The sequence below is a fragment of the Xylaria bambusicola genome (assembly GCF_022495145.1).
Source record: "Xylaria bambusicola strain CBS 139988 unplaced genomic scaffold F5B22scaffold_79, whole genome shotgun sequence".
NCBI classification, from domain to species: domain Eukaryota; kingdom Fungi; phylum Ascomycota; class Sordariomycetes; order Xylariales; family Xylariaceae; genus Xylaria; species Xylaria bambusicola.
In genome coordinates this window covers 101,163-125,314 of record NW_025953632.1, presented here as the reverse complement: position 1 = coordinate 125,314, position 24,152 = coordinate 101,163, and the positions used below count along the sequence as shown (strand labels likewise).

The following is a 24,152-nucleotide window of genomic DNA, read 5'->3' as shown; positions in this document are numbered from 1 at the left end:
AGGTAGACGTTTAACCTGAGATAGTTAGTGTACACGTGTTAAAAGATCGTAGTAACGTTAGGGGACTGCCTAGATGGGTCTTACGGTTCCAGATGCAACCCCAGCTACATGTACGTTTTCTGAGTAAGTACACCACTTCGTAAATACGGTAGGCCTTTTCCCATGACATGCCACGTACATTGTATACATAGTACCAGGTAAGATGCAGAGCTGTCGCTATGCCCGGTGTCAGAATCTTACCATCGCGTATTGATCGTAAAGGATTGTCCATTCAGCTGCCAGGAAAATGTTCAACTTCAGGTTTGGCAGATTCGAAATGGCGTACATCACGGGGCGAGAGAATGAATCATTCGCGCCAAAGTTAACGTATCCATCTTAGCCAGGCTAAGAACGCAAGGATGATGTTGCGACGTGTGAGTTTCGCATCTCAGGCAAGCAGTGCAAGTAAGCGTCCAAGTGTGTCTGTGTACCAAGTAAGTGTAGTGTCGACTTGTACATTTGGAAGGATCCCGCATCATGATGTTTCATATCCGCTATGAATGCTAGCACCGAGATCTTTGCTGCACAGCTCGGCATGGAGCTAGGAAATGCGCCCGTGAGAACAGAGCGGAACATGATAGAATGGAGAGGGCACTGACAGAAGACAGGACGGGGACTAGTTATGAATCATGATAATAGGTAGGCCTTGGGATGATCCAACTCAGCTCCTAGCTAGTACCTAGAAGATGGCCCACAGTAGCCTCTCATTGGCTCAGCTTCAAAATGATGCATAGTGACGACGTTTGTTCATGACATTATTCAGCGGGTCTGGCGAAAACGAACTCGCGATAGAGCAAAGTCTGTCAAAGGGGGAAGAAAAAAAACGTGGCGGAGTTGGGATGACAGATGAGATCGAGGTACCTACATTACAGCGGTCGTCCAGGCCACTGGGCAGGTACCGCTAGCAGCGCTACAGCCTTAAGTACTGTAGTGTAAGTACAAGCACTGACCCAGGGAGGCGGAGTCCCGCCCTGCACACCAATCCAGCAATACCCACCCGACGGACTGTACGTTGACCCCGAGAGTCCTGGCAGACCTGGCTCGGGCAATTGACGAGATGGCATAACCAATGCGGTGTTGGACATTGCAGGGGACCCGAGTTCGTGGATCTAGGCAAGGGCTACCGAGATGATCTTATTTAATGATGCCTGGCCCCCCCGGGGCAATTGCGTTCCAGCTGCCTATCAATCAGATATCAACACCATCATCGCCATCACCATCCACAACTCCCTTCGATTCGACATAGCACAACCGACCAGCCCGCAAGAGGATAGCAGGACACCCTATTGGATATCAGGAGACAACTTCGCATTCCCCAAATGCTGACAACACCCGAGGGACAGCAGCCGCCTTCCGTGGCGGCGCAATTAGCCCCATCTCAAGAGCCAAATCTGGCCCCGAGCACTACCAGCGTAGTCAGTTACGAGAAGCCGGTATCAAGTTCCGGCAACTCGAGAAGCTCAATCGTCAAAGATGAATCATCTGCCGCAGACGACGTTGAATTGGCCGATGCTCTAGCAAAGGTCCAGACAGCCCGCACAACGAACGGCAGTGCCTTACACCCCACCGAGACCCGAGAAGATGGCACAGAATACCCCTCGGGCACCAAGCTCATTCTAATCTCGGTGGCATTGTGTCTTAGTGTTTTCCTTACTGCACTTGAGTGAGTACCGATATCATTACCGTCATGGAGATGCATGGAAGCTAATGGCGACACCCAAGTAACTCTATTATCGCTACTGCCATCCCGGCGATCGCCAAGCAGTTCAACAGTCTCGATGATGTCGGTTGGTATGGAAGTGGTGAGTCTCTACTAAGCGATCCCCAACTACCAATCACGGCAGTTGAACTAACGACAGACAGCCTATCTTCTCACAACTGCCGCTCTCCAGCTATTGTTCGGAAAGTTCTACACCTTCCTCAGCATCAAGTGGGTTTACATGACCGCCATCTTCATCTTCGAAGTTGGTAGCTTGATCTGTGGCGTTGCTCAAAACTCAGTGACCCTCATTATTGGCCGAGCCGTTGCCGGCTTGGGGTCCGCCGGCCTGTTCTCCGGGGCCCTTTTGATTCTCGCCCACAGTGTCCCGCTTGCCACGCGACCTCTATACACGTGCGTCATCTAACCTCCGAACTTTCGCATGTTTACTGACAGATTTTCAGTGGTCTCATTGGTGGTGTTTATGGTATCGCCTCCGTCGCCGGACCTTTGCTCGGCGGTGTCTTCACCGACAAAGTGACCTGGCGTTGGTGTTTCTACATCAATCTTCCCATCGGAGCAGTAACTCTGATCGTGATTGGCTTCTTCTTCCCCGATCCTGTTCAGAGGAAGCCGCCACAGGAGACTTGGCAACAGCGTTTGATGCGCTTCGATCCCTTCGGCACCCTGATTTTCATCCCCGCTATCGTCACTCTTCTGCTCGCTCTCCAGTGGGGTGGCGTAACGTACCCCTGGAACAGCGGACGAGTCATTGCACTTTTCGTCGTGTTCGGCGTGCTCCTCCTCGCCTTTTTATTCATCCAATACCGTCAGCAGGAGAATGCCACAGTCCCTCCTCGGATCTTTAAGCAACGCACCGTCATGGCGGGCAGCTTCTTCGCCTTCACTGTCGGTTCCGCCTTCTTCCTCTTTGTCTACTACATTCCTATCTGGTTTCAAGCTGTGCAGGGTGTCTCGGCCGTTAACTCTGGCATCCGCAACCTGCCTCTGCTTCTCGCCGTAGTGGTTACCTCGATCATCTCCGGTGGCTTGATCACGACCTTCGGCTATTACACCCCCTTCATGATTTTTGGTACAATCATTGGGTCCATCGGCGCTGGTTTACTAACTACCTGGACACCCCATGTCAGCACTGGTGTTTGGATAGGATACCAGATCCTCTTTGGCATTGGTATCGGCGCTGGCCTCCAGCAACCCCTCGTTGCCGTTCAGACCGTTTTAAGTATTGAGGATGTGCCCATCGGCACCTCTGTCATCGCTTTCATGCAAACCCTTGGTGGTGCGCTTTTCGTTTCTGTTGGCAACAGCGTCTTTAACAACAAGTTAGTCGAGGAGCTCGGGAAGCACCTGCCGGACGTCGACCCTGTGACCATTATCAGCGTCGGTAGCACCAACCTACGCAAGGCACTCCCCGCCGAAATTGTCCCAGACGTCATTCTCTCCTACAATAACGCTCTTACCACCGCCTACATCGTCGCCACTGCCCTCATCGCCGTTTCAATCTTTGGAGCTGCTTTCGTGGAGTGGAAGAGTGTCAAAGGCAAGAAGATCGAGGCAGGCTTCGCATAGACAGAAGCTGCCCATGTTGCCTCACATACATTTCGTTCCTTGTATAAAACTGCGTAAGATATTGTAATCTAGGTCTTTTCTACGGATGGGAAGAAGGAAATACGTCTAGAATTAAGCATTCAGCGGGTTTAGATGGTTGTGTTTCCTATTTCAAGCATTGCGGGCGGCGTTGGTGGAATGGCGATCATGCTTCGCATCAGTTGCAGTGCCCGATATGACCAGGGCTTCATTAGATAGGTATAATCATAGAGAGGGGATATAGTATCCTCCTGATATTAATATGAAAAGTCACCACTTGTCAACAACCATCTGCCTACCTCGTTGTGTATAACTCCGTGAAAGTAGAATGGGTATGTGATGTGCAGGTAGTGATCTCGTAAGAATTGGATTTCATCTGTACAGTGTTTCATATCATAGGACTATTGCTAGTAGGGTAAAGCCTTGAAGCGGATAGTCCATGGCACAGCCTAAGCACCTTCAGTGGACTGTATATATCCGAGATATCCTTCATTAAATATCGATTCTATATCTATCAAGTAGCGCCGCAGGCCTAACCAGTCAAGTGGAAACATCTTGTCACGGGAAAAGGCGTCGTTAATCCCATGAAGATTCACGACCTTTATAATAGCATTACCCACTACTACGCAACATGTCTTCCTTTATCAGCATATATATCGCATTACTACTAGGTAGCTGAATACCCAGAGCATCGGTTTTTTCTCATACCCTTACTCCTAACTCATATGTTGCTATCAACCTATATATTCAAGTATTTTGAGCTTAATGATGAAGTCAACTCTTTTTGATAAATACTTTACCCCCTTTCCCTCTTCTTTCGTTCCTTTAATTTCCTTTCGCTTCGACGACTCGTATTTCGACCAATAGCAAAAATACCGCATCTAACTCAACGTGCAAAAACAGGTTTGGAGTGGATTAGTTACGTTGAGTTTAGCTATCCGTACTTCAGCTGATGGAACGCGTATCGCACTCTTTTCTGAAGAGATGAGTAACCCTTTACTAAGGAATGAATACGTTTTATCCGTCGCTTTTCGTGTGCCTGCCGCCTTTCGGGACATGCTGCCTGAGATCGTTGAATGATGGTGAGAGAGGATGCTTCAGATGGCCTGGATGGAGCGGGCTGTCCAAGGCGTACATAGTATTTGAGAGAACCCGCTAAACTTCGCGCTGACGTCCTGCGCTTACCCAGTGAAGCAGACCAAATCTGTGCCAGGCTGTCTCACTATATCTTCACTGCGACGGGAGGACACCACCCATCGAGAAGGCGTGGCACGCTTCGATTCTAAGGGGGACAGCGATCACAGCGACGAAGTTGAGTCGTCTCGCGTCTAGCCGAGGGCGGGCCACAGGAGGGCTGCGGTTCGCCGTCGCCACCATCGTTCCGTTGAGGATGCCAACCACAATCCTAACAAAACGGAAATTTTGCGATCAGACGAAGACAATGACATTCACCAGCCTCTTCGCAAAAGCCGTAAAACGAACTCTCGACGCGATGTAAGTCTCCGCTGGCGAGTTGTGGATGTCGAGGAAGAGGTTCTCAGTTCATACCGGGACAACGACAGCGAGTAGGATACCCGGCCACCACGACGCAAGCGCCGTAAATTATCTGATCGCACAACCGCTACTGGATGGCAGACAAGTTTAAGCCTTAGAAGTGTGAAATCGCAACAAGTCCACATTCCCGATATGTCGCCTTCACTCCTGATGAACAACAAGACTCTGCTCAAGCTCTCCTACTGCCTCTCTAAGCTAGCATAGCCTTAAGAACCTTGACCTGCTCCAGGACGCGTGCCCGACTAGTACCACCCTTGACTGATCTCAACTCGACGCTTCTCTCATAGTCAAACGTGTGTGAAACATCCTCCCCAAACCGGCTATCAATAGCCTGGAGTTGCTCCAGTGAGAGCTCGTTCATCGGGATACCTAGCTCCTCGCTCTTAGCGACACATCGCCCAGAGATATGGTGCGTCTCACGAAAGGGTACACCCTTTCGTACGAGATAATCAGCAAGATCAGTAGCCAGCATGAATGGATCGAGGGCAGCCCTCATCCGCTCTGGCTTAACAGTAAGGGTATTGAGGATACCGTTTGCGATCTGAAGGCTATCAGAGATGGTCTTCACATGATCCAACATAGGTTCCCAACTTTCCTGCAAGTCCTTTTGGTATGTGCTAGGTAGGCCCTTCTGAGTCATCATGAGGCCAGCCATATGGCCAAATGCTCGACCAGCTTTTCCTCGCAAGATTTCTAGGCCATCTGGGTTCTTCTTGTGCGGCATTAAAGAACTTCCAGTACAATAAGCATCAGCAAGAGCAATAAAGCCGAACTCTGTAGAGGAATAGAGAATAAGATCCTCGGCCCATCGAGAAATATGTTGCATGAGCATGCTACCCCATTGTAGAAACTCAGTGACAAAATCTCTGTCACCAACAGCATTCATGGAGTTCCAGAGAAGGCCTGTAAAGCCTAACTCCTCAGCCATCATATCGCGATCGATATTGAAGCCATTGCCAGCGAGGGCACCACAACCAAGTGGGCTCCTATTTACCCGCTTTGAAGTCTCGCGCAGCCGCTCAAGATCGCTCGCAAAGTAAAAGCCATATGATAACAAATGCTGCGACCACAGAACCGGCATGGCACGCTGGAGATGGGTATATCCAGGCATGATAATGCCGCTATTAAGGTCAGGAGGGTCACTAGATTTGGAGGATAATCAGACTTACCACTCGGCTTCAGCGCGGCCGGCAATAACCTCAATGAAGGCAATTAGGTGGCTCTCAATCTGCTGGATCTGGTTGCGAAGCCACAGACGCATATCACAGACAACCTGCTCATTGCGACTGCGACCCGTGTGTAGTTTGCCGGCGATGTCCTTGCCAATAATCTCACTGAGCCGGCGCTCATTGGCAGTATGAATATCTTCATCATTAGGCATGATGACGAAGGTATCTGCCTCCCACTCCTTCTGAACCTCCCGAAGACCTCTCTCGATTTCAGTGAACTCGTTGTTGGATATGATGCCAGATTTAGCGTTTGCGCGCGCAAACGCAATACTGCCGAGGATATCTTCCTTATACAGGAGCTTGTCGTACCCAATACTCGCATTGTATTTGTGCATGAGGGAATCGAGGCCGCCTGTCATTCTGAGGTCAGCACATTGCACTTGAACTTCCATAAAGAACCAACCTGTGAAGCGTCCACCCCATAGCATGTTTTCTGCAGGTGTCTTTCCAGACGCCATGATGTGCTGACTGCGTTCTTATCTGCCAGGGTTGAGTTCAATGCTTTCAGAAGAATTGAAGATATTTTTCTTGATAAACCTAAGAGAAGTGGAGCTACGTGTGGGCAGGTCACGTGGGGGCCGTGACCGGACAAGTCAACATGGTAGTCACGTGATACCTGCGTCACCGATCTCACCACTCTGTCACCACCAAGTTTGCTAAGGTGCTTCCCAGGAAAACTTCATTTCTTTATCCAGCACGGTCAAGGATAGTTCTTATCCCTTCCTTGCTCTAGAATGGAAACAATTGCACCTCGGAACACTATTCTTGGTACGCACGAGAAGAATGTCGGCAAGCGCACATAACCTCGACCTTTCTACCATCTCCGGGTACCAACTAACTGCCTAGGGAAAGGCTCTTTCCAAGCTGTGACATCTTGGCAAGTTATACGCGAAATACATCGAAGTGCGCAACACGTACCCAGATGTCAATAGCCCGCCCTCTTTCCCTGCTTTATCGCTGTATCTACGAAGCGACATTCGATGCAGCAGTCCGTCCCCTGGAAGAAAGGATTTACGCACGACCATACCAACCAGCTGCTCAATCCAATCTGAAGTCTAGGCTACTTCAAGCGCGTAGAGTTGTCGCCGGTACCCCACGCGGACATTGCGCGTGAGGCTTCGGACGCTGGGAAGCATGCATTGTCAATGATCCTCCCTCTGCTGATGACCCTATGCTTGGTTCATGTGCCAACTGTTTCTACGGTGGTCAAGGCAAGCGATGTTCTTTGAGACAATCGTTACCTCAAGCTATACTCAAGAACGACAAAGCTGCGACACTAGATGACGTCTTGAGTCGCACCTTTCCTGACCTAGAATCAGCCAAGTAGGCCCTCGATGGTTATCTCCAACCCAACGCGTATCTTGTCGGAACGCTACAGGCGACTTCATCAACAGACAATATTCTTGCGTGCGATACTGATGGCTGAAGTCTCCACTTCGGCAGCACGGTCAAACCCATCTCTGTCCTTGGAGAATTACGATTAAGCGTAAAGATGACCCCGGGTTATTACTAGCCCCAGAGGAGAGTACAATCATCCTCCAATCGACCACTATAACCCCAGGGAGAAATGGAGATGCCCTGCTAGTCAGTGCAAGAGAGTAATGCCGATGAGTGAAAGGGAGACACATATTTGTGGACTGCCACTTACGAATTGTTGGGGGTGCGGATTGCAACTTCTCAAGAGCAAACAAGCAGCACATGCAAAGATCTACAAATGGTATTGATGCCGCAAATGCAGGGGAAATAGCATTCTTCGAACAGAGAAGGAGAAACATTCCCAAGAATGTACCGGCCAACAATCATTTTCTTGCCACAGGTGCCCTAAAACATTCGCTAACCTCCAAGAACATTACAAAGTCTGCGAATACTGGAAATGCTTCCGCTGTTGCAAAGATAAGATATTGGCTTCGGAAAACTCGAACACGCTAAAGCATGTTCCAAAGCGCTGCCGGCTATGTGTCGTAAGTGCGCGAAGTATGGAATACATCAATCTATTCGACGACATGAAGCAGCATAGTTTCCTCTCTTGAGAGACTGTGTCTCTGCCATGACGGCGTGGATGAAGTATCCTACCAACACTGCCCTCGCCGACTTCGAATTTATCACCTTTCCTGGCAGCCTAAGATTCCCTTGTCAGGTCGCCATCGTTGACGGTTACCCCGAGTGGATCATTGTTCCCACAACAATCAATCACAACATCACAAAAGGTGCCTTCTCGACCGAATTATGAGCATAAGGGCCCGCACAGGACCTTCACGTTGTATTGCAGCTGCCACAGTTCACACCTACTATCCTGGTAGGCAAGAGGAGATCACTCAGGGTAAGAGCTACCAAGAGATCGCGGACCTCATTGATCAATACGTCAAGGTTAGTAAGATATCCAAGCCCCTCTTCCTGCGATGATATTAATTTTTTTTTTATCCAGAAACACGGTTCTTTGAAAACGTCCGTGGCTTGGGGCTCACAAGATTGTGATCTTGACTGCAACTACACTTCCATTAAACCTCGATAATCTCTATGGTACTGTCTTCCCCGAGGATAGAAAGCTGACCTTGGAAGCCCACGACACTGGGGTTGACGTCTTGATGGCGTATCGACTCGCCATTGCATACCTCCGACGGGCTTTAGATATGCATCTGCCTGGCAAGAGTGATTCTTGGTTATCGCCGACAATGAAGAGTGGTAAAAGCGGATGGAAGATCTGTGATGAGGAGGCCAACGACTTTCTCACACGCCTACAGGAAGCCGGCGTTGGTAATGACCAGACGTACGAAGTCTTGAACGATGGAGAAGAAGAGGAAGAAGAGATTGCCCTGAACTTTCACGAAATTTTCAGCGGTGTCGAAGATGAGGAACTCCGAGACAGCAATGAGGATGGCGGAGATCTTGACAACTACTTCCACAACCTTGGGAGCGACGTCGATGATAAAGAGGAAGCTAGAGACTACGATGATGACGACGAGACTGGGGACTGCGATGAAGTCACGAGCGATGGCGACGACGATGATTATGTTGACGGATAGTTTCATTGAGTCTCAAAAGTGTAAAACGACTATTTGTACTGTGGGCTATCCTGCTGACTAGTGGTGTCTGGAGGTACGGGAGCACAGAACAAACGTAGGGACATTAATTCCACATTATAAGTACTACGTATAACACGGTGTTATATTGCAAACTGCAACAACAATCAAATAAAAAAAGAAGTGATAATTAATTGAATTGACTTAGGACAAACACCTAAAAGCAAAGGGGCGTGGCCAACATAACTACTTTTTCTTCTTGCCCCCCTTGCCTCTACTGTTAGTGTCCAGAATCTCGGACGCGCTGGCTATGCCACACGCTAAAATGCATGCTCTCAACGTACTACCTATGTGCGATGAACTTCGAGAAATACATATACCCCGATACACGACCTTTAGGTGGAATTTCCATCAGATATGGAAGTTCCAAAACAGAACTTTATATCGCATTTGGCTTGGCGCATTGGCTTGTGCACATATTTTCTCTCGTCAGATAATTACGCTGTAGGTGGTTAGCTCCGCGGATCATGTTTAGCCGATCCGAGAGACTCCTAGCTTCTATCTCATGTGTCAGCTGGATATGTAGCTTTACAAACCAGTTGCAGACACTTTAATGAGATCTCTCTTGAAGAATGCAATGAAACATTTCTTTCATACGACCTCGCCCTAAATATTAAAGAGGCTAGTGGTAGAAGCTCAAAATCCATCCTCACTACTATGAGTTCCCCGCTTTCGTTTGGTGATGCCCTCGCCCTTGTTCAGGTGGCTCTAGAGCTCTATAATCAAATCAGGGATGGCCCAGAACTCTTGAGAAATCTTGGCGAAGAGATGAAGAGTCTAGAGTTGTTCATACTCAGTGTCAAAGAACTGGTAAATGAAGAAACTAATAGCGCTTTGGCAAGACTGCGACCGATGTTGACAGAGCAGGCAAGGGCAGATATCAAGAATCTGGAAAAGAGTGCCCGGCCAATCAAAGACTTATTTTGGAAATATACAAATGATCAAGGCCCATTCGGTGTTACATTCCGGTTCAAGACTGCAACAGACATCTATTTCGCCCTGGGATACAACAAAGAGACACTCAACGAGATGCGCGACACAGTTGACCGCTCAAAGCAGAAGCTGATGCAAACTTTGCAGCTAATGGGCATCTTTGGTACTAATGCCCTTCTTTCCAATATTCGGAACAACAATCCTCCACCTCAAGCCGGGCCAAAACTGCGGGTAGACCAACAAGACGGTGCTAATCACAACGCTGTTGGTGTTATCTACGTGGACCCCTACAATCTCGGACGCAGCAGAGTTTCAGAAGCTTACACTAAGCTGGCAAAAGAATGGACGGTGGGAACCGGAGGGAAATGGCCTGTCGCTTTTGCGCATTCAGCTGGTTTTTTTGTCCGGGATCGCAGCGACTGCATCGATATCCTAGAACGCTTAACTCTGCAATCAACACAAGACTTCAGTCGAGGGAATAAACTGCCAGCGGAAGTAGCAATGGCTGCACTTTTCGAAAACAAATTCTTCAACTATCCGTATAAAGCGAAGGTCAAGGATGCAATGATGGCACAGAGGTCTAGAGGTATCACAAAGAATATCTTCAAGGTCGACTACATCCTCGTTTTCACAAGGCGGGAGTACAACAATCTTCTTCAGCTACGAAAAGCACTATTGGGGTTGTATGGAACTGGGATGGTACCAGAGGGTAAAGGCCGGATTGTTCATCTTGGGCAGTACCTAGCGCAGGGCAAGACGGTTGAGATCGTTGACGCGATGAAGGACAACAATGGCAATCCAAGTCGTGAGAACTGGAATAAAACGGTGGGCGAGATCAAGACGGCTATTAAAGGGTTTCTGAAAGAAGAATTGAATTGGAAACAACCGGAGCGGTTTGCGAAACAATCATGAAGCAAATTAACTACACTTTCAGATAAATACATCAAGAAAAGGACAAGTCTGGATGTGCAGTAGGGCCCACTCTAAACGTGCAGTACACAACTGTTAGCAGGGTATTCCAGCTGACTACAACATCTGCACACTGTATACATTGAAAAACGCACCAAAATCAAGGGTTATAAGGTGTAAGGTTATCGTAAGTTGTTAGCCAACGCCTTTTTCAATCATATATTTCAAAAGTATAACGTTAATACGTAAAAGTAATAAAATTGGATTCAAAGAGTTATTAAAGGTTAGAAGTTAAATAATGGTTGAAGCCTTGAAGTTGTAGATAGTGCGGAGAAAACGGTGCTAATGAGGCGTTACAGCCCGCTATAGTCTTTGACAGCTGAGTGCAGTTGTGTACTGCACGTTTAGAGTGGGCCCTACTGCACATCCAGACCTGTCCCAAGAAAAGGGCTCATACTATTCCGACATAAAATTGACTGAGGTTACTGTCAGTGATGGGATTTCTCTTAATTAAGGTTACTGGCCCCTTACTCGCATAACTTCTCTCTAGCTTCTACCTATTTGTACGCGGGTCCCAAACTCGCTGTCTCCGTTCAGACCCCTTGACTCTCACTCGTATGAGTTAGATTCACGATCAATATTCCATTAAACAGCTAGGCTGGAAATACAGAACTGGGCAAAGCCTGTTAGAACCCTGCAGGAACCGGCATACATATCCAGAAAAAAACAAAACCACGTTTAGGTTCAACCAGGAGAAACCAGGGCTCTTATTACACCCGCAAAGGCCACCGATAGCTGAGGAAAACGTGACTCGCCACTACATCTAGCAAGCCTTGGAGGAGCCCTAAACGTGGATGATTTGTATTCTTGAACCTTCACCTGTTCAGCTAAACAGATAAATATCCCTGAGTGGGCAACCTACTCTAGGTTGGGCACTGTTGTAGCGAACCTTAACCTACTCGTGAATCTCTATAGGGTTAAGTAAAAAGTGGATTCAATAATAAAATTATGAATCGGCTGTGGAAATTTCTAAAATCAGCTCTCGGGAATCCACTTTCATCATATAGATAACATCATTTGGGACCAAATAAAGCTATACTCCAACTACACGGTGTTTTCATTAGGTCGACCATCAGCCTGCCAGACGTCGCCACACCGCCAATATACTTCTTCGATTTCTTTCGAGAGTTTACGCTCCGACTTTACTTTCGATATAGTTCCTTTGGGCGTCCTAACAAGTCCACCAGCTGGCACAACCAAGATGTGTGTACTAGCAATCCGTGCATGAGACTGCGCCTTGGCATTCAGGGGCTCAATAACCGATTTCCAAATCATATGAGCTGCCTCTTGGGGTGTCCCATGAACAAGCTCGAGCACTACTAGAGGTTGCAAGCGCTTGTTTCCTACCATTATTGCGCCCTTCACCTGATCGTGTGCTAATAGTGCTTCCTCGACTGCTGCTGTACGGACATTGAGACCCGTACCAAGGGTAATAAGGTCGTCTTTTCGACCAGCGAATCGCCAGACGTATCCGGATTTGTTCCGGTCTGGATGTGGTGTCCAGAGATCGCCAACGTGGAAGTCTTGATACGGTGGTTCTGAGCCTGTTATGGCTCTTTCGCGAGCAAAATGTGTCGAGTATTTGCCAGTCTTCGGTGACCAAACGTGAACCATCTCGTACAGCTTCTCTGGGCCTACGTCGTCTGCGCTGTCACCCATCTGAATTTCTCGAAACTCGATGCCGCTATGCTCCATGTCGAAATATACATACTCAGAGTCTTCGGGGTCAGCTTCAAGCTGAGGCGGAAATCCTAACTCACTAGAACCCCAACAATTTTGGATTCGCGTATATTTTGCCCATGTTTCTCTAGCTAATGGAGAGAGCTCGCCTATTCGATACAAAGCACAGTTAGATTTGTCACATTGGAACAATCCGTTAGAGTGATCGACTTACCACCCCCAAAGTATGCCCTTTCGAAAATTTTGATATAGTCCTCTGGATTAGGTTTTTGGGCAACCGCTTCCAACGTATACGGCATCATAATTGCCTGTTTAACCCTCGAGTACGTGAACACCTCAAATATTGGGTCCGTTACAGACATGCCGCGGCTTCGATATGGTAAAACAAGAACACCACCGCCAAATACGGTGAAGCACATCCCAATTACTGAGGATATGACATGGAATGGGGATGTTGGCATGAGAAAGCGAGTGCCGAGGCCTGGATTCATTAGACCTCTAACGTGCGAGCGCCCTTCGACGTCTGGCAGCGAATTCTGCGAGAGTGCGTTCCTGATAATTTCGTGGTTAAAGATGAGCAGTTTGGGGGTTCCAGTCGTACCGCTAGTGTGGAGTGTAAGATAGGGGCCCTGGGCGACTTCCTCATAGGTCTTTGTATAAGGATACCACTTTGCGCGATCCTTAATGTTTATGAGCTCGTCTAGTGTTGGAATTTGTATATGCGTCATTGACCGAGCGGTAAGTATATCATCAACTTGCATGTCCTCACTATAGAACAGTGATCCACAATTCAGCCGCTCCATGAGTGACAGATGTAACTGTAGACTGTTGAGATGAGAAGAAAACAAGACTTGATGGCCAGTCTTGCAAGCAGCCATTTGCATCATGTGATATCTAAGATCAGTGATGCCAAGATAAGCCATACTTTCAAAGGACGTGGATTGTCCTATGGCAGAGTCAATAATCCAGGCAAGCTTGTTGATTGCGTTAGCCAATACCTCATAGCTAATGTCTTCATACCCTCGAGATAGATCATTGTCGGTCATAGGGATTGACGCCCAGGGACGTTGAGGGTCATTGCGTGCAATCTCATCGATCTCAACCGGTAAAAGACGACCCGCGTCACCCGAAGAGGAAATATGAGCCATTGGAATGTAGTATCCCAACTTGACAAGTAGATGATAGAAGGTACTACAATGAGAGGACAGTTGTAATACTGAAACGGTGGGCAATCAAGAGGCGGCTAGGGCTTTAGTATTAAACTCTCATCTGGGCACTATTTATATATAAAACTAGCACTCATTGCTGTGCATAACCATTGTTAGTGACATGTCATCATGCCCCTTGTAGACACTAACCGTTTGTTGTCTGATTTATGTAAGACTCCGCTACACATAAGCGGCAGAAAAACGAATAAGTAATCATCCCGTTTTCTTTCCTTCGTCTGAATGCGAACATGGTACTATAAGAGCTAGTTCTGCCGGCTAGATTTGGATTTGTTATACGAATTCTGCAAAATAGTCTGGTTCTGGGGAAACAGGGATCAACACCAATATTCCCTCTACATAGTGTAGTTCTGGATCCTACCGTTGGGGACTTTCCTAGTAGGGCTTCAACCATGTATAAAATCGCGTGCCATTGCTCAATTGGTGAAGCTAAGGCTTGGGACCATATGCTGCCTGAGAGGACAGAGGTGAATTGAGGTTCCTACGCCTTACCTAAGCGAGCATACATAGTAGGTATGTTCATATGGTCAGTTAATGTGGCTCGACCATGGGAGAACCCTCAGCAGTAATGACACAATCATGTCGTATGTTGAGTGCCTGATTGGTGCTATTAGCGACACTTACCATCGGCAGAAATACACATTAACGCCGTGTTTGAGTTTTCGGGCCTCAATCCACCTCAAGGCCGGTCTACGAGGTGCTGTGCTCCGCATATTTTGCGACAATGGAGTGCCTGCAAGGCTCGGCGTCGGTACGTCGCGCTTCGGATGGAGTTAACGCTCGGCATTTGGTTCTAGCAGGAAACTTGCTGCGAGTTCGACAGGAGGATTGAAGTCATACCCAATCATTCTCTCAGCGGAAATGATACTCTGCGATGTTGAGTGGTATTGATCTGAACGCCCTGACTGTTGGATGCGTCTGGGGTGATGGGAATGTAATGTATCCTTGGTGCTTAGGGGCCACTACATCTTGGAACCGTCGGCTTTACGGATGAAAGTGGATATAATTCCGAAGCCAATACGAGCATTCTATTGGTCAATATGTTTGCGACCTGGCGACTAATCGACATGGATTTTGTTTTGCTATTATGTAAGAGGTTTGTTTTCCTTGTCTTAAGATGTTGTAGGTATGCTTGCACTGGAGCCAAGATTAATTGACCCATCTCTTGTCAAAGTTTGGTCTTAAATTGAGCTCTTGACAAAAGTGGCCCACGGCCTTTCCAAGGGCCTACTAATCTCTAACAGTTATGCCCACGCCGTCACCTTGGTATCAACCGGTCTGATGCTGAGGGCCAGGCTGAGAACTGTTGCATAGGTCTATGCGGAATATCGATGATGTGAAACCAAGCTAATATCTCCTAAGCATGATACAATTCGATGCCCTGGACCAGTGTCGATGAAGTGGCCACCGCCTCAAAGAGATATCAACCCACGGACTCGCGGACACGCGAAGTCCGATAATGATTTGCGTGTACTTGATATTCCCGTATTGCCGGGCCTTCAAGCTATGCTTGCCTGGTGACTTAGAAATCGATTACTAATTCAAAGTTTGGCCTGCATACCGTTCTTCTGGGGAACTATCCCCAATTGTCGTCAGTCCGAACGCAATGCCTGCGCTAGCACCGCGATGAGGTAAAGCTACGTCGGTGTTATGCGGGTACAAGTTTGCGCCTCAAATTCGATGTTATTAAGATCACGTGAAATTATCAGTCTTAGGCCGACGAAAATGAGTTCCGGCGCCTTGTTGCCCGACCTGTCGAACTATATGACTAGTAGTATTCAACAATAGGCGGGTATTTGACGTTAATTTTAACTGCAGCAGGTATCCTAAGAGAGAAGGTACTTCATTATTTCGCTACAGTATATGTATACTATCTGCAAAGCAGGTTGTGACCCCCGTTCTAAAAATCAAAGGCTCAAGCTTCTAGCATTTGTCGTCCACAAGTCCAGTGAGGGAATTGAAAACGTCCATCCATTATCATGACCTATGCGAGTTAACGCGGTGAGATAGATCTCTACCCCTCATGCTCTTCCGCGCGTATCATCAGGGCTGTCTGCACAAGTCTTACAAACGGCAATCTGGTATTGATTATACTGTTCACCAAAATTTGCCATATGTGAAGTTTTAGAGGTATGTCGAAAGGTAGGGTCCCCCCCCCCATACAGCTGGCGCTCAGGCGTACCGAAGTTGAGACGTGCGTATAGAGGTTTCCTGGGCATCGGTAATTATTGGCCATACACATGCATATTGATACTATTTCGCACTGCTGTGGGCCTACTTGCCCTCTAGGGGGTACAAGGGACCAAGTCAAGGTGGTGTTGAGTATTCTAACTAGCTATGGTTCCATCTCACAGGAAATGGAGCAGCGTGCTGAATATATATGCGATCTTCGGACCCTAGTTTACCTGCTCTTTGGCTCTACCTACGTCTGACAGCCATCGATACAGTTTGCTCCTACAGTCTTCATAGTACGCCTTGAAGAAATTAGAGCAGTCTTCAAGAAACTGCAGCAAAGATTTCCGAAGGAAAGAATCAATACTTTCCTCCGATGAGCCCTGGAAAGTGTGTCGGCGTCGGCTGGGCAAATAAGGAACTCACAGAAGAAAAAGCGAGTAGCGAAGTCTCGCGTATCAGACCCTCTTGACTTATGAGTTGCCTGATCAAAGATAATAGAAGATGAGTCATTGAGAGAAGGCGAAATAGAATAAAGTTCGTCAATCGTCCGCGCTAACATCTCATTTGCGATCTATTCCACTACGATTACAGGACTATTCAGTCGAAGGGGATTACTACAATCGTCGGATCAAGAGGCGAGCGCAGACTTTGAGTCTCTGTATGCTAATCGTTTTGCGCTGTCAAGTGTGTGGCGATTTCAACGTACAGGGCTGCTAGTTGCTGCTCTAGATCGCGGAGTTTAGATTAGAGCCTCAAATGCTTTTGGATATGGGCCCTCCTCGTTCTAGTCCTGAATTTATGGCTTCTTGCAGGTCTTGGAATAGCCAAAACTTATCCTAGTCAAACTTGTGTTTGTGCCTGTCTCTTCTCAGATCTTGCGCTGCTTATCACTAAGTAAGAAGCCATCTAGTATGATGCCCTTTTTCGGCAACTCCCTGATAGCCCAGTATATCGTCCTTGAACTACCAGCTATGTAGATCGCATCAAATTGTACTTCCCTGTCAGCGCCTCGCTTGAGTCCTGGTGCATAGTGTTGCCTTTGGCGACTGAGGATGTCTCGACAGCGCACCAGTGTCCCTTTGGAATTCAGAGTAGCGGCCATAGACTCTCTCCAGGCGCAAACAATGTTCACCATGTGAGAGGGGAGTAGTGTTCAGATCTGCCTTTGACATGATGTCTCGCTAATAGTGTAAAGGTAACATGAACACCACTACATACAATACCGCAACCGAAACGGCTTCTATCCAGCCCGGATGTCGCTAAAAGGCGGTCTTTAAGACTTTAGCCAAGTACGGCGTGGCTGTGACCGGCGGACGAGATAGCGATGTGGGTGCTGGTCGCTTCATCCTTGGAGGTAATTGGTTCTAGTCGGCTTCGCACGGATGGGCTTGCGATAATGTGGCCAGCTTTGAGATTATTCTTGCTGAACGCCGAAGAGCATGCAGATCTTTGGACCACGCTCAAAGGCGGATCTGGTAATCTTGGTATAGTAACTCCGTTCGATATGAAGACTCTATTAGGGTATGCCAATCTCTAGAAGCACATATACGGCAGTACCCTTATATATAGCCCTGATTCGACTAAGGAGGCCATCATGGCCCTGGTCGACTTCGTCGATAGCCAGCCCGAAGATCTAGCAGGCCACGCTTATACCGCATGGGAGTACATTCCTGGCATTGGAAAGGTCAACTCGACATTCATTACCAATGTCTTAAATAACCACTCTTCCTGGGCTCTCGACCTGTTCATAGCTGTTCTGCGTATGACTACAAATACACTACGATCTATCACTATTGGAAATTTCACGGACGAGTTCCTATCACCGAGGGGGTACTGGTACGTACCGTCAAACACCCTAGATTCCTCGCATACCCGCTAACACGCTCAGAAATATCTGGCAGACGGCGACTTACAAGAATGACCTCCGTGTGATCCAATATGCTGTGAAGAAACTCAACGAGATTGTGTCGCGCATTGAGGCAGCAGTCTCATCCGAGAATCTGCTTATCGTGGCCGCCAGCTTCCAGGGACTGACGCAGTCTATGGTCAGCTATGCTGCTGCCAATGAAGGTAACGTTCTGGGACTGGAGCAAAGAATTGAGGACTATAATGGGGTTATCTTCAATACTGCAGTGGGTTTTCAGGTACTAAGAACGAGAAGGCTGCCCTACAGCCCATGCGTGAATGGTTAGACTCGGTCGATCAATTTGCGAGGGAGGAGGACCTTGACTAAGATTGGAGGTATTTGAACTATGCTAACGGCATTCAAGACTCGATGGCGTCGTACAGCCAAGAGTCTGTTGAGAAGGTCAGGGCTGTGGCTGCCAAATATGATCTAGAGGGTGTATTCCAAAACCTGCGGATATCTGTATTCAATATACCTACTTGACAGAATAAGGCAACGGACCCATTGTAAATTGGGGTAAAGGTACTATAATGCATACAAGAGATATACGTTAACGTAATCCTATGGAGTGGTGGTGAACTCTTGTCACTGAGATCTTGTGAATCTGTCCCAGTTGCGCGGCATTCTGCTGTTTTGGTCCGGAACTGGGGTCACATATAACATGACAACAACTTGCGGACTATGAACAGTGGAATTGGCGCAAGTATTGCGATGACACAGCGTATACTGTGCGTAAAGTTTCACACAAAGTTACGCAACAATTCAATGCATGAATGTAATATATTGGGTCATTCGAGTCGCTTCTTTCTGACCTTGGTGATTTATTTTCACTCTACTATGTGAAACAACTAGAGTAGCCTTTACAGATCTCTGCATGTAAAAACCGTCAGCATTCCTTGTATCAGGGGAAGACTGAATAGCTCTATCTTCAATACGTGAGACCTACTTTGGTGTAAGAGGGCAACAGCTTGACAACGAAATGGTAACGAAAAAGCTTAGGCTCAAGAAAGTCAGCTAAAATCTGAGAGACCAATGAACTTATCACTCCTTTGAGGACATCGATAGTAATAGTGTATATTTCTAGACATCACACAGACGCATGTCCCAAACTGGCGTGGAGAACATGTGATAGGATGTTTCATACAGAGGGGCCTCATAGCCCCAAATAGCTGGCCCACGAGATTTGAGTAATATCACTCTGCTTCACTACTTGCCAATATAAGTTGGATAGCTGCGAGAGCTGCTTTCATGGATTAACTCAGTTCTATTGAGAAGGCTTGTTGCTGCGATCCGAACTGTGAACGATTATGACGAGGAGGGCCCAGCTCAGTAAGAGTGTCAACAGCAGTGGGCGATGTCGCCAAGAATCTGGGATGACGTGATCAAGTTCCGTCCGTCAACTCGTTTGTTCCAGCTAGTGCACAAGATTAGAACACTTGGTTTGAAATGGCGACAGCATCAGTCCATACGGACCGATACCATATCACAATGCAGCTCAGATGCTAAGAATACCTAGCGAAGCTTACTAGATGCTGACAGACTAGCCCCAAAAAGGTCGCAAGTCCCATCTTGCGCCGCAGGGCCGCATCAGGCAATCAGGACTTCAGGGTATCTCTAGTGCTGTTTCGACTTGTTACTGGACAATGGTTTTGGCTTCTTCAACTAGCTTTCTCTATGACTGCCTGCCCAGAATCTAGACCTGCGAGTCGGCGGGGTTATAGACTCAGATTCAACTCACCGTTCGCGCTTCATGCAAGATACTCTGCAGTGTACTTGTAGTCGTCTTGTCAGCCTTCGTGGCAGTAGGTTAAGCAATCCAGAGTTCCTGGCGAGACATGGGTGCCTGTCCTAGCAATCTCGCACTAACCCTGAAATGTATGCCATTTGGCTCGACCCAGCCCTTTGTGCTCTGGTAATCCTCTCGGGTTTTGCTGTAGGACGGATTCTCTCACATACGAGTTGTAGTCATGGTGTAGGATTGTCAGTAATGTCCAAGTCTGTTTCGCGAAGGATGATGAGTGAAGCTGACTTGGTGGATAGATGTCCGAAAAGCAAATATATTGAGTAAGAGAAAAGGCTTGTAGCTCAGCGGAGCAACCAGCGGTATATCATATAACCACATAATAATACATATACAGCAAGCATCTTTCCAATAAATCCGCTCTTCGACAAGTTCCCAATATTTGACATGTGCATCCGTAGCCTAGTGTTTGTCTGGTCGTTAAGTGCTGCGCCGTCGTTACTCCGGGGGAACTCAATGCCCTCGGGAACAGGGACACCTAGGAATTTGCAGAGAGGTTCCCATCCATCACCAATCTTGTATTCCAACCTGTTCTCTGGAGGGACGATCTCTCGAATCTTCCTGAAATACTCGTCGTAGACTTCTCTGCCGCGCTCCTTGTTGATGCCTGCGGCAGACCTGACGTCGAAGAGTCCGAAGAGAGCTTTCCTCTGAGACTGTATCGGGCGAACTCCCAAGAACACCGTGCTGATGAAAGCGATGATGTTGGATTTGGGGAACTCAAACACCTTGTCTTTGATGTTTTTCCTAAAGCTTTCCCACCAACCGTCGAAACTTCGTTGAACGATGACGACTTTGGCGTTGGGGTAAGCTTTGATGAGTTCTGGTACGAAGGGGCACGCAATATCAGTAACGATATCGTATTGTGAACCCCAGAGATCGTCCCAGTCCTTCTTGTCGAAACGGCGCATTGGCCCAGTTGGGAAAGTTGCCTCAGCGGCTTTCTCTATCCCATTCCAATTTGTCTCCAGTGAGTTTCCTATCAGAGCGTGATTGACTTTGTAGCCGAGGATGGTATAAGCCTGGGCCATTGACTTCGTTGCCACTGAATGAGATGATAGGTCAGTAAACGCCCTGTAATCTAACTTCTAGCTTCGAAACTAGTTCCCCAAGGTTAAGGGATACGCTGTACATCTAATGTCAAGCGTACCCCGTTGGCTTGCCATGATGAGGAAACGGGGATTTACTAACTGCGATACAAGCTGGCATGTATGACCTGGAGGCCATCGCCCTTTTTGACTGTGGGTTTCTCCATATTGCGCTGCTTCAGTTGATGATGGCGTGACTGGCTAGAGATATGTTGAGATATGTTGTAATGGTCAGATGTAGGCAGCGCCGCCGTATGACAGAATCGCGGTAGTTGGAATAGCTGAGAAGATTAAAACTTGCTCTTGCCAGCTGTGGGGAATTGCTTGGCCACCTACACTGTAGTAAAGAGCGAAGAAATGGAGGGTTTTATTCTAGAGAGAGCTAAGGAATTGTTATTAATACAAATCGCATTCTCGGGTGCTGCACGCCACGTGCGGCTGGATATTACTATGCATCCATACGCGAACCCTGAAGTCCTATTTAGAATATTATTGCTGACCCTGTGCTTATTGACTAGGACAATACATCTCATAGCCTGCCGTTGTGATTACGACCAAGTCTTGTGTGATCATGACCGCCAAGACTGGTACTCGACACCACTGACAGTCCAGGCGTAGCCTGAGGATGATGACTGCATAATTTCACCATGGAAGTTAATCAATTCATAACCTCACATCCCTCATGTTATCCGAATAACTACCGGTATTCTTTTATCATTTTTAATAGATAATGTTTGATAACCCCCCTCGAGTATTGAACCTGTTTTAGCAGTCTTGCGCTAAATCCCATTGAAGGATTCGCCAATTAGCAATTGTTGCTATTTTTGGTAAAGAAACTCCTTCGCACCTAGCTTCCTATACGGAGGGAATAGTGTATCAGTTCATTTCACATGTAAGCCCTAACAGTAATTGTCAAGGAGGGGTATCTGCGTCCATGTCACGATTGACCTTTAAATAGCGAAGAAAGAGGGTTATCGATATTATTGATAGAGAAGTGACAGATGATAACTAGGAACACCTGCGCACCACATCCGCATTGCATAATCTACGCCAGTAAATTACAACATCCTGCACCTAGGTTCAGCATCCATCAACACAAAAACTGTAGTAAACCAAGGGTATGTCCTTACATAAGCGCTCCTCCAATGCTAAATTCTTATCCCTGAGCGACCCTGAGATGCCGGTGGACTAAAATCTCATCGCTTGGCGCACTTTTGTTGCCAGCGGTATTTGCCGGATCGCAGCCACTACGCTCCCGCGATTCTAGAATGTGAGTTATGCCCCAGAATGCGGACTGCCCGAATAGTGGCACCCTTGTCTTGATTTATCTCGGGTTTGCGGTGTAATAGAATTTCTCGTTTCTAAATCCGAAGATGGGATGGGCCATTATCGAATACATTTGCTTGTTTCTTAGCCTTGCTGCATCACTACCAGGACGGCTTGCGTTCAAAGCGGAGTCCTTATGACTTGCCGCGTCTGGCTCATCTCGAAATTGTATATATAGTCATTGGCTTCTCGGCTTCTTGACCTCTGTCACTTTCAATCCTAAATTTTAGAATCATGCACGACAGATAGTATGTTAGATCACCACTACACTGCGCTGTAACGCATCTCAGCAGCCGCAGTAGTATTAAGAGAGCTACAAACGCCATTAACGCCATTGATATTTGAGGTTATAAAGTCCACTACCTACACGCTCCATTTACAAAGGCATGCGACCGCATAATGCCAATTTATTCACCCAGTTTCACCCTGCCTGCAATATTGAGGGACCGTAGTAGGTTCTGCGCTGGGAGTGATCAAGTCAAATTAACATTATATTGGTCCATTTGAATTAGAAGTGTATCGAGTATATCGTCTTTTTCTGACTAGGAAAATAACTAGGAGCCGCAAAAGACAAGTGTAAGGTACTGACCCTCGAGGTTGAACCTAGCCATTATCGGAGCCGCGTGGTGAAGGCAGAGGGTGAGATATCATAGAGTCATCGCTGTCCAACTCAAGTCGCTTAAATCGTCATTGGTTGGACTGAGCGATAGGATGATTAAAGGCAAAGATTATCAGGAGGCTCAACCTAGATTCTTGGCATAAAAACAAGCACGTAGTGTACTCCGTACTACCTAGGTGACATTGCCGATTCATCATGGCGTTTATTATTTCCATTCCTGGCTCCCAACTTATACGCTGGCGACCCCAACTCCTATTGTAAGTAATGGATCCAATCAATATTGCGGAGGTGGTGGCCTTGACTAGCTTGAGCCTCGTAAGATCAGGAAATATATACTCGAAACGATTTGAGGTATGGGTAAGGGGAGCCAGTTTTTGTCCCGCTGTGTTGAAGTACAATGCATTACAGTGCTCACAAGCGTAAGGGCGCATGTCTGTCTTCCATATTAGTGCTGGGACAATATTATATTCTGCAAGGATCATGAGACTAGCCATATATCATCTCTTAGATACCGGAGCATACCAATTGTAGGGCATATGCTAGACTATATTAGCTAGATGCAAACCTGAGCTATTTCATGGCTTCTAATGTAGTTTCAATTGTTTTCACAGCCTGGAAGACCTTAACAGGCTGAGCTTTCACCGGCCCCTGTCTTGATTAGCCTACAACCAAACTAGCGAGGCTAAAAAGCCAGCTAGATCAGGACAATGACGGAGGGCTTGAATAACAGCAGGCCAAATGGGTCGCAAGTAGGTAGCACCTGGGTGGTAGATAGGTCGAATATTGGGACAAGGGCTCAATATTATTGATTCCTAGCCTCCCTAATACTAAAGGGGGTCTTTCGCCTTCAGATATATCTGACTACTGAACTATCTCTACCCCTTCGGGGCAACGTCTGCCCTAGTGCTTCTTTGCCCCTGACAGCAATTGAGGCCAATATGAATTGATAGAAGGGATGATCGAAGAGTGCTTGCGGACCTGCCACGAATGAACCTCCTTTCGTTATTGGAGATGTCCTGTCGTTTCCTTGCCAGGGACAATATGCTCATGCTGGTATGAAATTGCCGTGCATTCCCGGAAGGCTCAACCTGGAGACAGAGTTCATCGAGCTATAACATGTCATTTACCTCGTCCCGTCGGTCGCTAGACATGAAGATGCACGACTCTTCAAGTACAATACAACATCAACTCACGAACATCGATTGCGTTTGGTTCACTAT

At 47.4% G+C, this 24,152-nt stretch overlaps 8 protein-coding genes across 8 annotated transcripts; 4 read left to right on the top strand and 4 right to left on the bottom strand.

The window, feature by feature from the left end:
- Nucleotides 1–815: 815 nt before the first annotated feature.
- Nucleotides 816–3,652, top strand: F5B22DRAFT_538396 (putative efflux pump). Its single transcript, XM_047972810.1, has 4 exons — nucleotides 816–1,702; nucleotides 1,762–1,841; nucleotides 1,903–2,152; nucleotides 2,203–3,652. Exons 1-4 carry the CDS (start codon nucleotides 1,359–1,361, stop codon nucleotides 3,326–3,328), a joined length of 1,800 nt encoding a protein of 599 aa, XP_047825368.1. The 5' UTR covers nucleotides 816–1,358; the 3' UTR covers nucleotides 3,329–3,652.
- Nucleotides 3,653–4,747: 1,095 nt separating this feature from the next.
- F5B22DRAFT_538688 (argininosuccinate lyase) lies at nucleotides 4,748–6,668 on the bottom strand. The gene is made up of 3 exons (XM_047972812.1): nucleotides 6,533–6,668; nucleotides 6,070–6,481; nucleotides 4,748–6,021 (listed from the first exon to the last, which is right to left on the bottom strand). The coding sequence occupies exons 1-3, from the start codon at nucleotides 6,585–6,587 to the stop codon at nucleotides 5,091–5,093; spliced, it is 1,398 nt and encodes a 465-aa protein (XP_047825367.1). The 5' UTR covers nucleotides 6,588–6,668; the 3' UTR covers nucleotides 4,748–5,090.
- A 1,687-nt stretch (nucleotides 6,669–8,355) lies between these two features.
- F5B22DRAFT_652043 (uncharacterized protein) lies at nucleotides 8,356–9,152 on the top strand (the record flags this gene model as incomplete). Its single annotated transcript, XM_047979551.1, has 2 exons — nucleotides 8,356–8,496; nucleotides 8,598–9,152. 2 exons carry the CDS (start codon nucleotides 8,356–8,358, stop codon nucleotides 9,150–9,152), a joined length of 696 nt encoding a protein of 231 aa, XP_047825366.1.
- A 604-nt stretch (nucleotides 9,153–9,756) lies between these two features.
- Nucleotides 9,757–11,281, top strand: F5B22DRAFT_538405 (uncharacterized protein). The gene has a single exon (XM_047972811.1). The coding sequence runs from the start codon at nucleotides 9,867–9,869 to the stop codon at nucleotides 11,052–11,054; it is 1,188 nt and encodes a 395-aa protein (XP_047825365.1). The 5' UTR covers nucleotides 9,757–9,866; the 3' UTR covers nucleotides 11,055–11,281.
- A 687-nt stretch (nucleotides 11,282–11,968) lies between these two features.
- F5B22DRAFT_538371 (acetyl-CoA synthetase-like protein) lies at nucleotides 11,969–14,101 on the bottom strand. Its single transcript, XM_047972809.1, has 2 exons — nucleotides 13,006–14,101; nucleotides 11,969–12,940 (listed from the first exon to the last, which is right to left on the bottom strand). The coding sequence occupies exons 1-2, from the start codon at nucleotides 13,937–13,939 to the stop codon at nucleotides 12,156–12,158; spliced, it is 1,719 nt and encodes a 572-aa protein (XP_047825364.1). The 5' UTR covers nucleotides 13,940–14,101; the 3' UTR covers nucleotides 11,969–12,155.
- Nucleotides 14,102–15,725: 1,624 nt separating this feature from the next.
- Nucleotides 15,726–16,380, bottom strand: F5B22DRAFT_629029 (uncharacterized protein). Its single transcript, XM_047976453.1, has 2 exons — nucleotides 16,028–16,380; nucleotides 15,726–15,855 (listed from the first exon to the last, which is right to left on the bottom strand). The coding sequence occupies exon 1, from the start codon at nucleotides 16,257–16,259 to the stop codon at nucleotides 16,032–16,034; it is 228 nt and encodes a 75-aa protein (XP_047825363.1). The 5' UTR covers nucleotides 16,260–16,380; the 3' UTR covers nucleotides 15,726–15,855; nucleotides 16,028–16,031.
- A 1,406-nt stretch (nucleotides 16,381–17,786) lies between these two features.
- F5B22DRAFT_652040 (uncharacterized protein) lies at nucleotides 17,787–18,425 on the top strand (the record flags this gene model as incomplete). The annotated part of the gene is made up of 3 exons (XM_047979550.1): nucleotides 17,787–18,022; nucleotides 18,081–18,262; nucleotides 18,337–18,425. The coding sequence occupies 3 exons, from the start codon at nucleotides 17,787–17,789 to the stop codon at nucleotides 18,423–18,425; spliced, it is 507 nt and encodes a 168-aa protein (XP_047825362.1).
- Nucleotides 18,426–20,174: 1,749 nt separating this feature from the next.
- F5B22DRAFT_538325 (uncharacterized protein) lies at nucleotides 20,175–21,598 on the bottom strand. Its single transcript, XM_047972808.1, has 3 exons — nucleotides 21,324–21,598; nucleotides 21,091–21,268; nucleotides 20,175–20,944 (listed from the first exon to the last, which is right to left on the bottom strand). The coding sequence occupies exons 2-3, from the start codon at nucleotides 21,152–21,154 to the stop codon at nucleotides 20,184–20,186; spliced, it is 825 nt and encodes a 274-aa protein (XP_047825361.1). The 5' UTR covers nucleotides 21,155–21,268; nucleotides 21,324–21,598; the 3' UTR covers nucleotides 20,175–20,183.
- Between the last annotated feature and the right edge of the window lie 2,554 nt (nucleotides 21,599–24,152).

What these genes read in the sequence shown, in the direction of transcription:
- F5B22DRAFT_538688 (XM_047972812.1), bottom strand. Translation starts at nt 6,587, where the DNA reads ATGGCGTCTGGAAAGACACCTGCAGAAAACATGCTATGGGGTGGACGC. An exon ending in ATGGGGTGGACGCTTCACAG is followed by an intron (nt 6,482 to 6,532) that starts GTTGGTTCTTTA and finishes TCAGAATGACAG; the next exon opens with GCGGCCTCGATTCCCTCATG. An exon ending in GGCCGCGCTGAAGCCGAGTG is followed by an intron (nt 6,022 to 6,069) that starts GTAAGTCTGATT and finishes TGACCTTAATAG; the next exon opens with CGGCATTATCATGCCTGGAT.
- F5B22DRAFT_629029 (XM_047976453.1), bottom strand. Translation starts at nt 16,259, where the DNA reads ATGTGTATGGCCAATAATTACCGATGCCCAGGAAACCTCTATACGCAC.
- F5B22DRAFT_538371 (XM_047972809.1), bottom strand. Translation starts at nt 13,939, where the DNA reads ATGGCTCATATTTCCTCTTCGGGTGACGCGGGTCGTCTTTTACCGGTT. An exon ending in AAGGGCATACTTTGGGGGTG is followed by an intron (nt 12,941 to 13,005) that starts GTAAGTCGATCA and finishes TGTATCGAATAG; the next exon opens with GCGAGCTCTCTCCATTAGCT.
- F5B22DRAFT_538325 (XM_047972808.1), bottom strand. Translation starts at nt 21,154, where the DNA reads ATGGAGAAACCCACAGTCAAAAAGGGCGATGGCCTCCAGGTCATACAT. An exon ending in ACATGCCAGCTTGTATCGCA is followed by an intron (nt 20,945 to 21,090) that starts GTTAGTAAATCC and finishes CATCTCATTCAG; the next exon opens with TGGCAACGAAGTCAATGGCC.
- F5B22DRAFT_538405 (XM_047972811.1), top strand. Translation starts at nt 9,867, where the DNA reads ATGAGTTCCCCGCTTTCGTTTGGTGATGCCCTCGCCCTTGTTCAGGTG.
- F5B22DRAFT_538396 (XM_047972810.1), top strand. Translation starts at nt 1,359, where the DNA reads ATGCTGACAACACCCGAGGGACAGCAGCCGCCTTCCGTGGCGGCGCAA. An exon ending in GTTTTCCTTACTGCACTTGA is followed by an intron (nt 1,703 to 1,761) that starts GTGAGTACCGAT and finishes GCGACACCCAAG; the next exon opens with TAACTCTATTATCGCTACTG. An exon ending in TGTCGGTTGGTATGGAAGTG is followed by an intron (nt 1,842 to 1,902) that starts GTGAGTCTCTAC and finishes AACGACAGACAG; the next exon opens with CCTATCTTCTCACAACTGCC.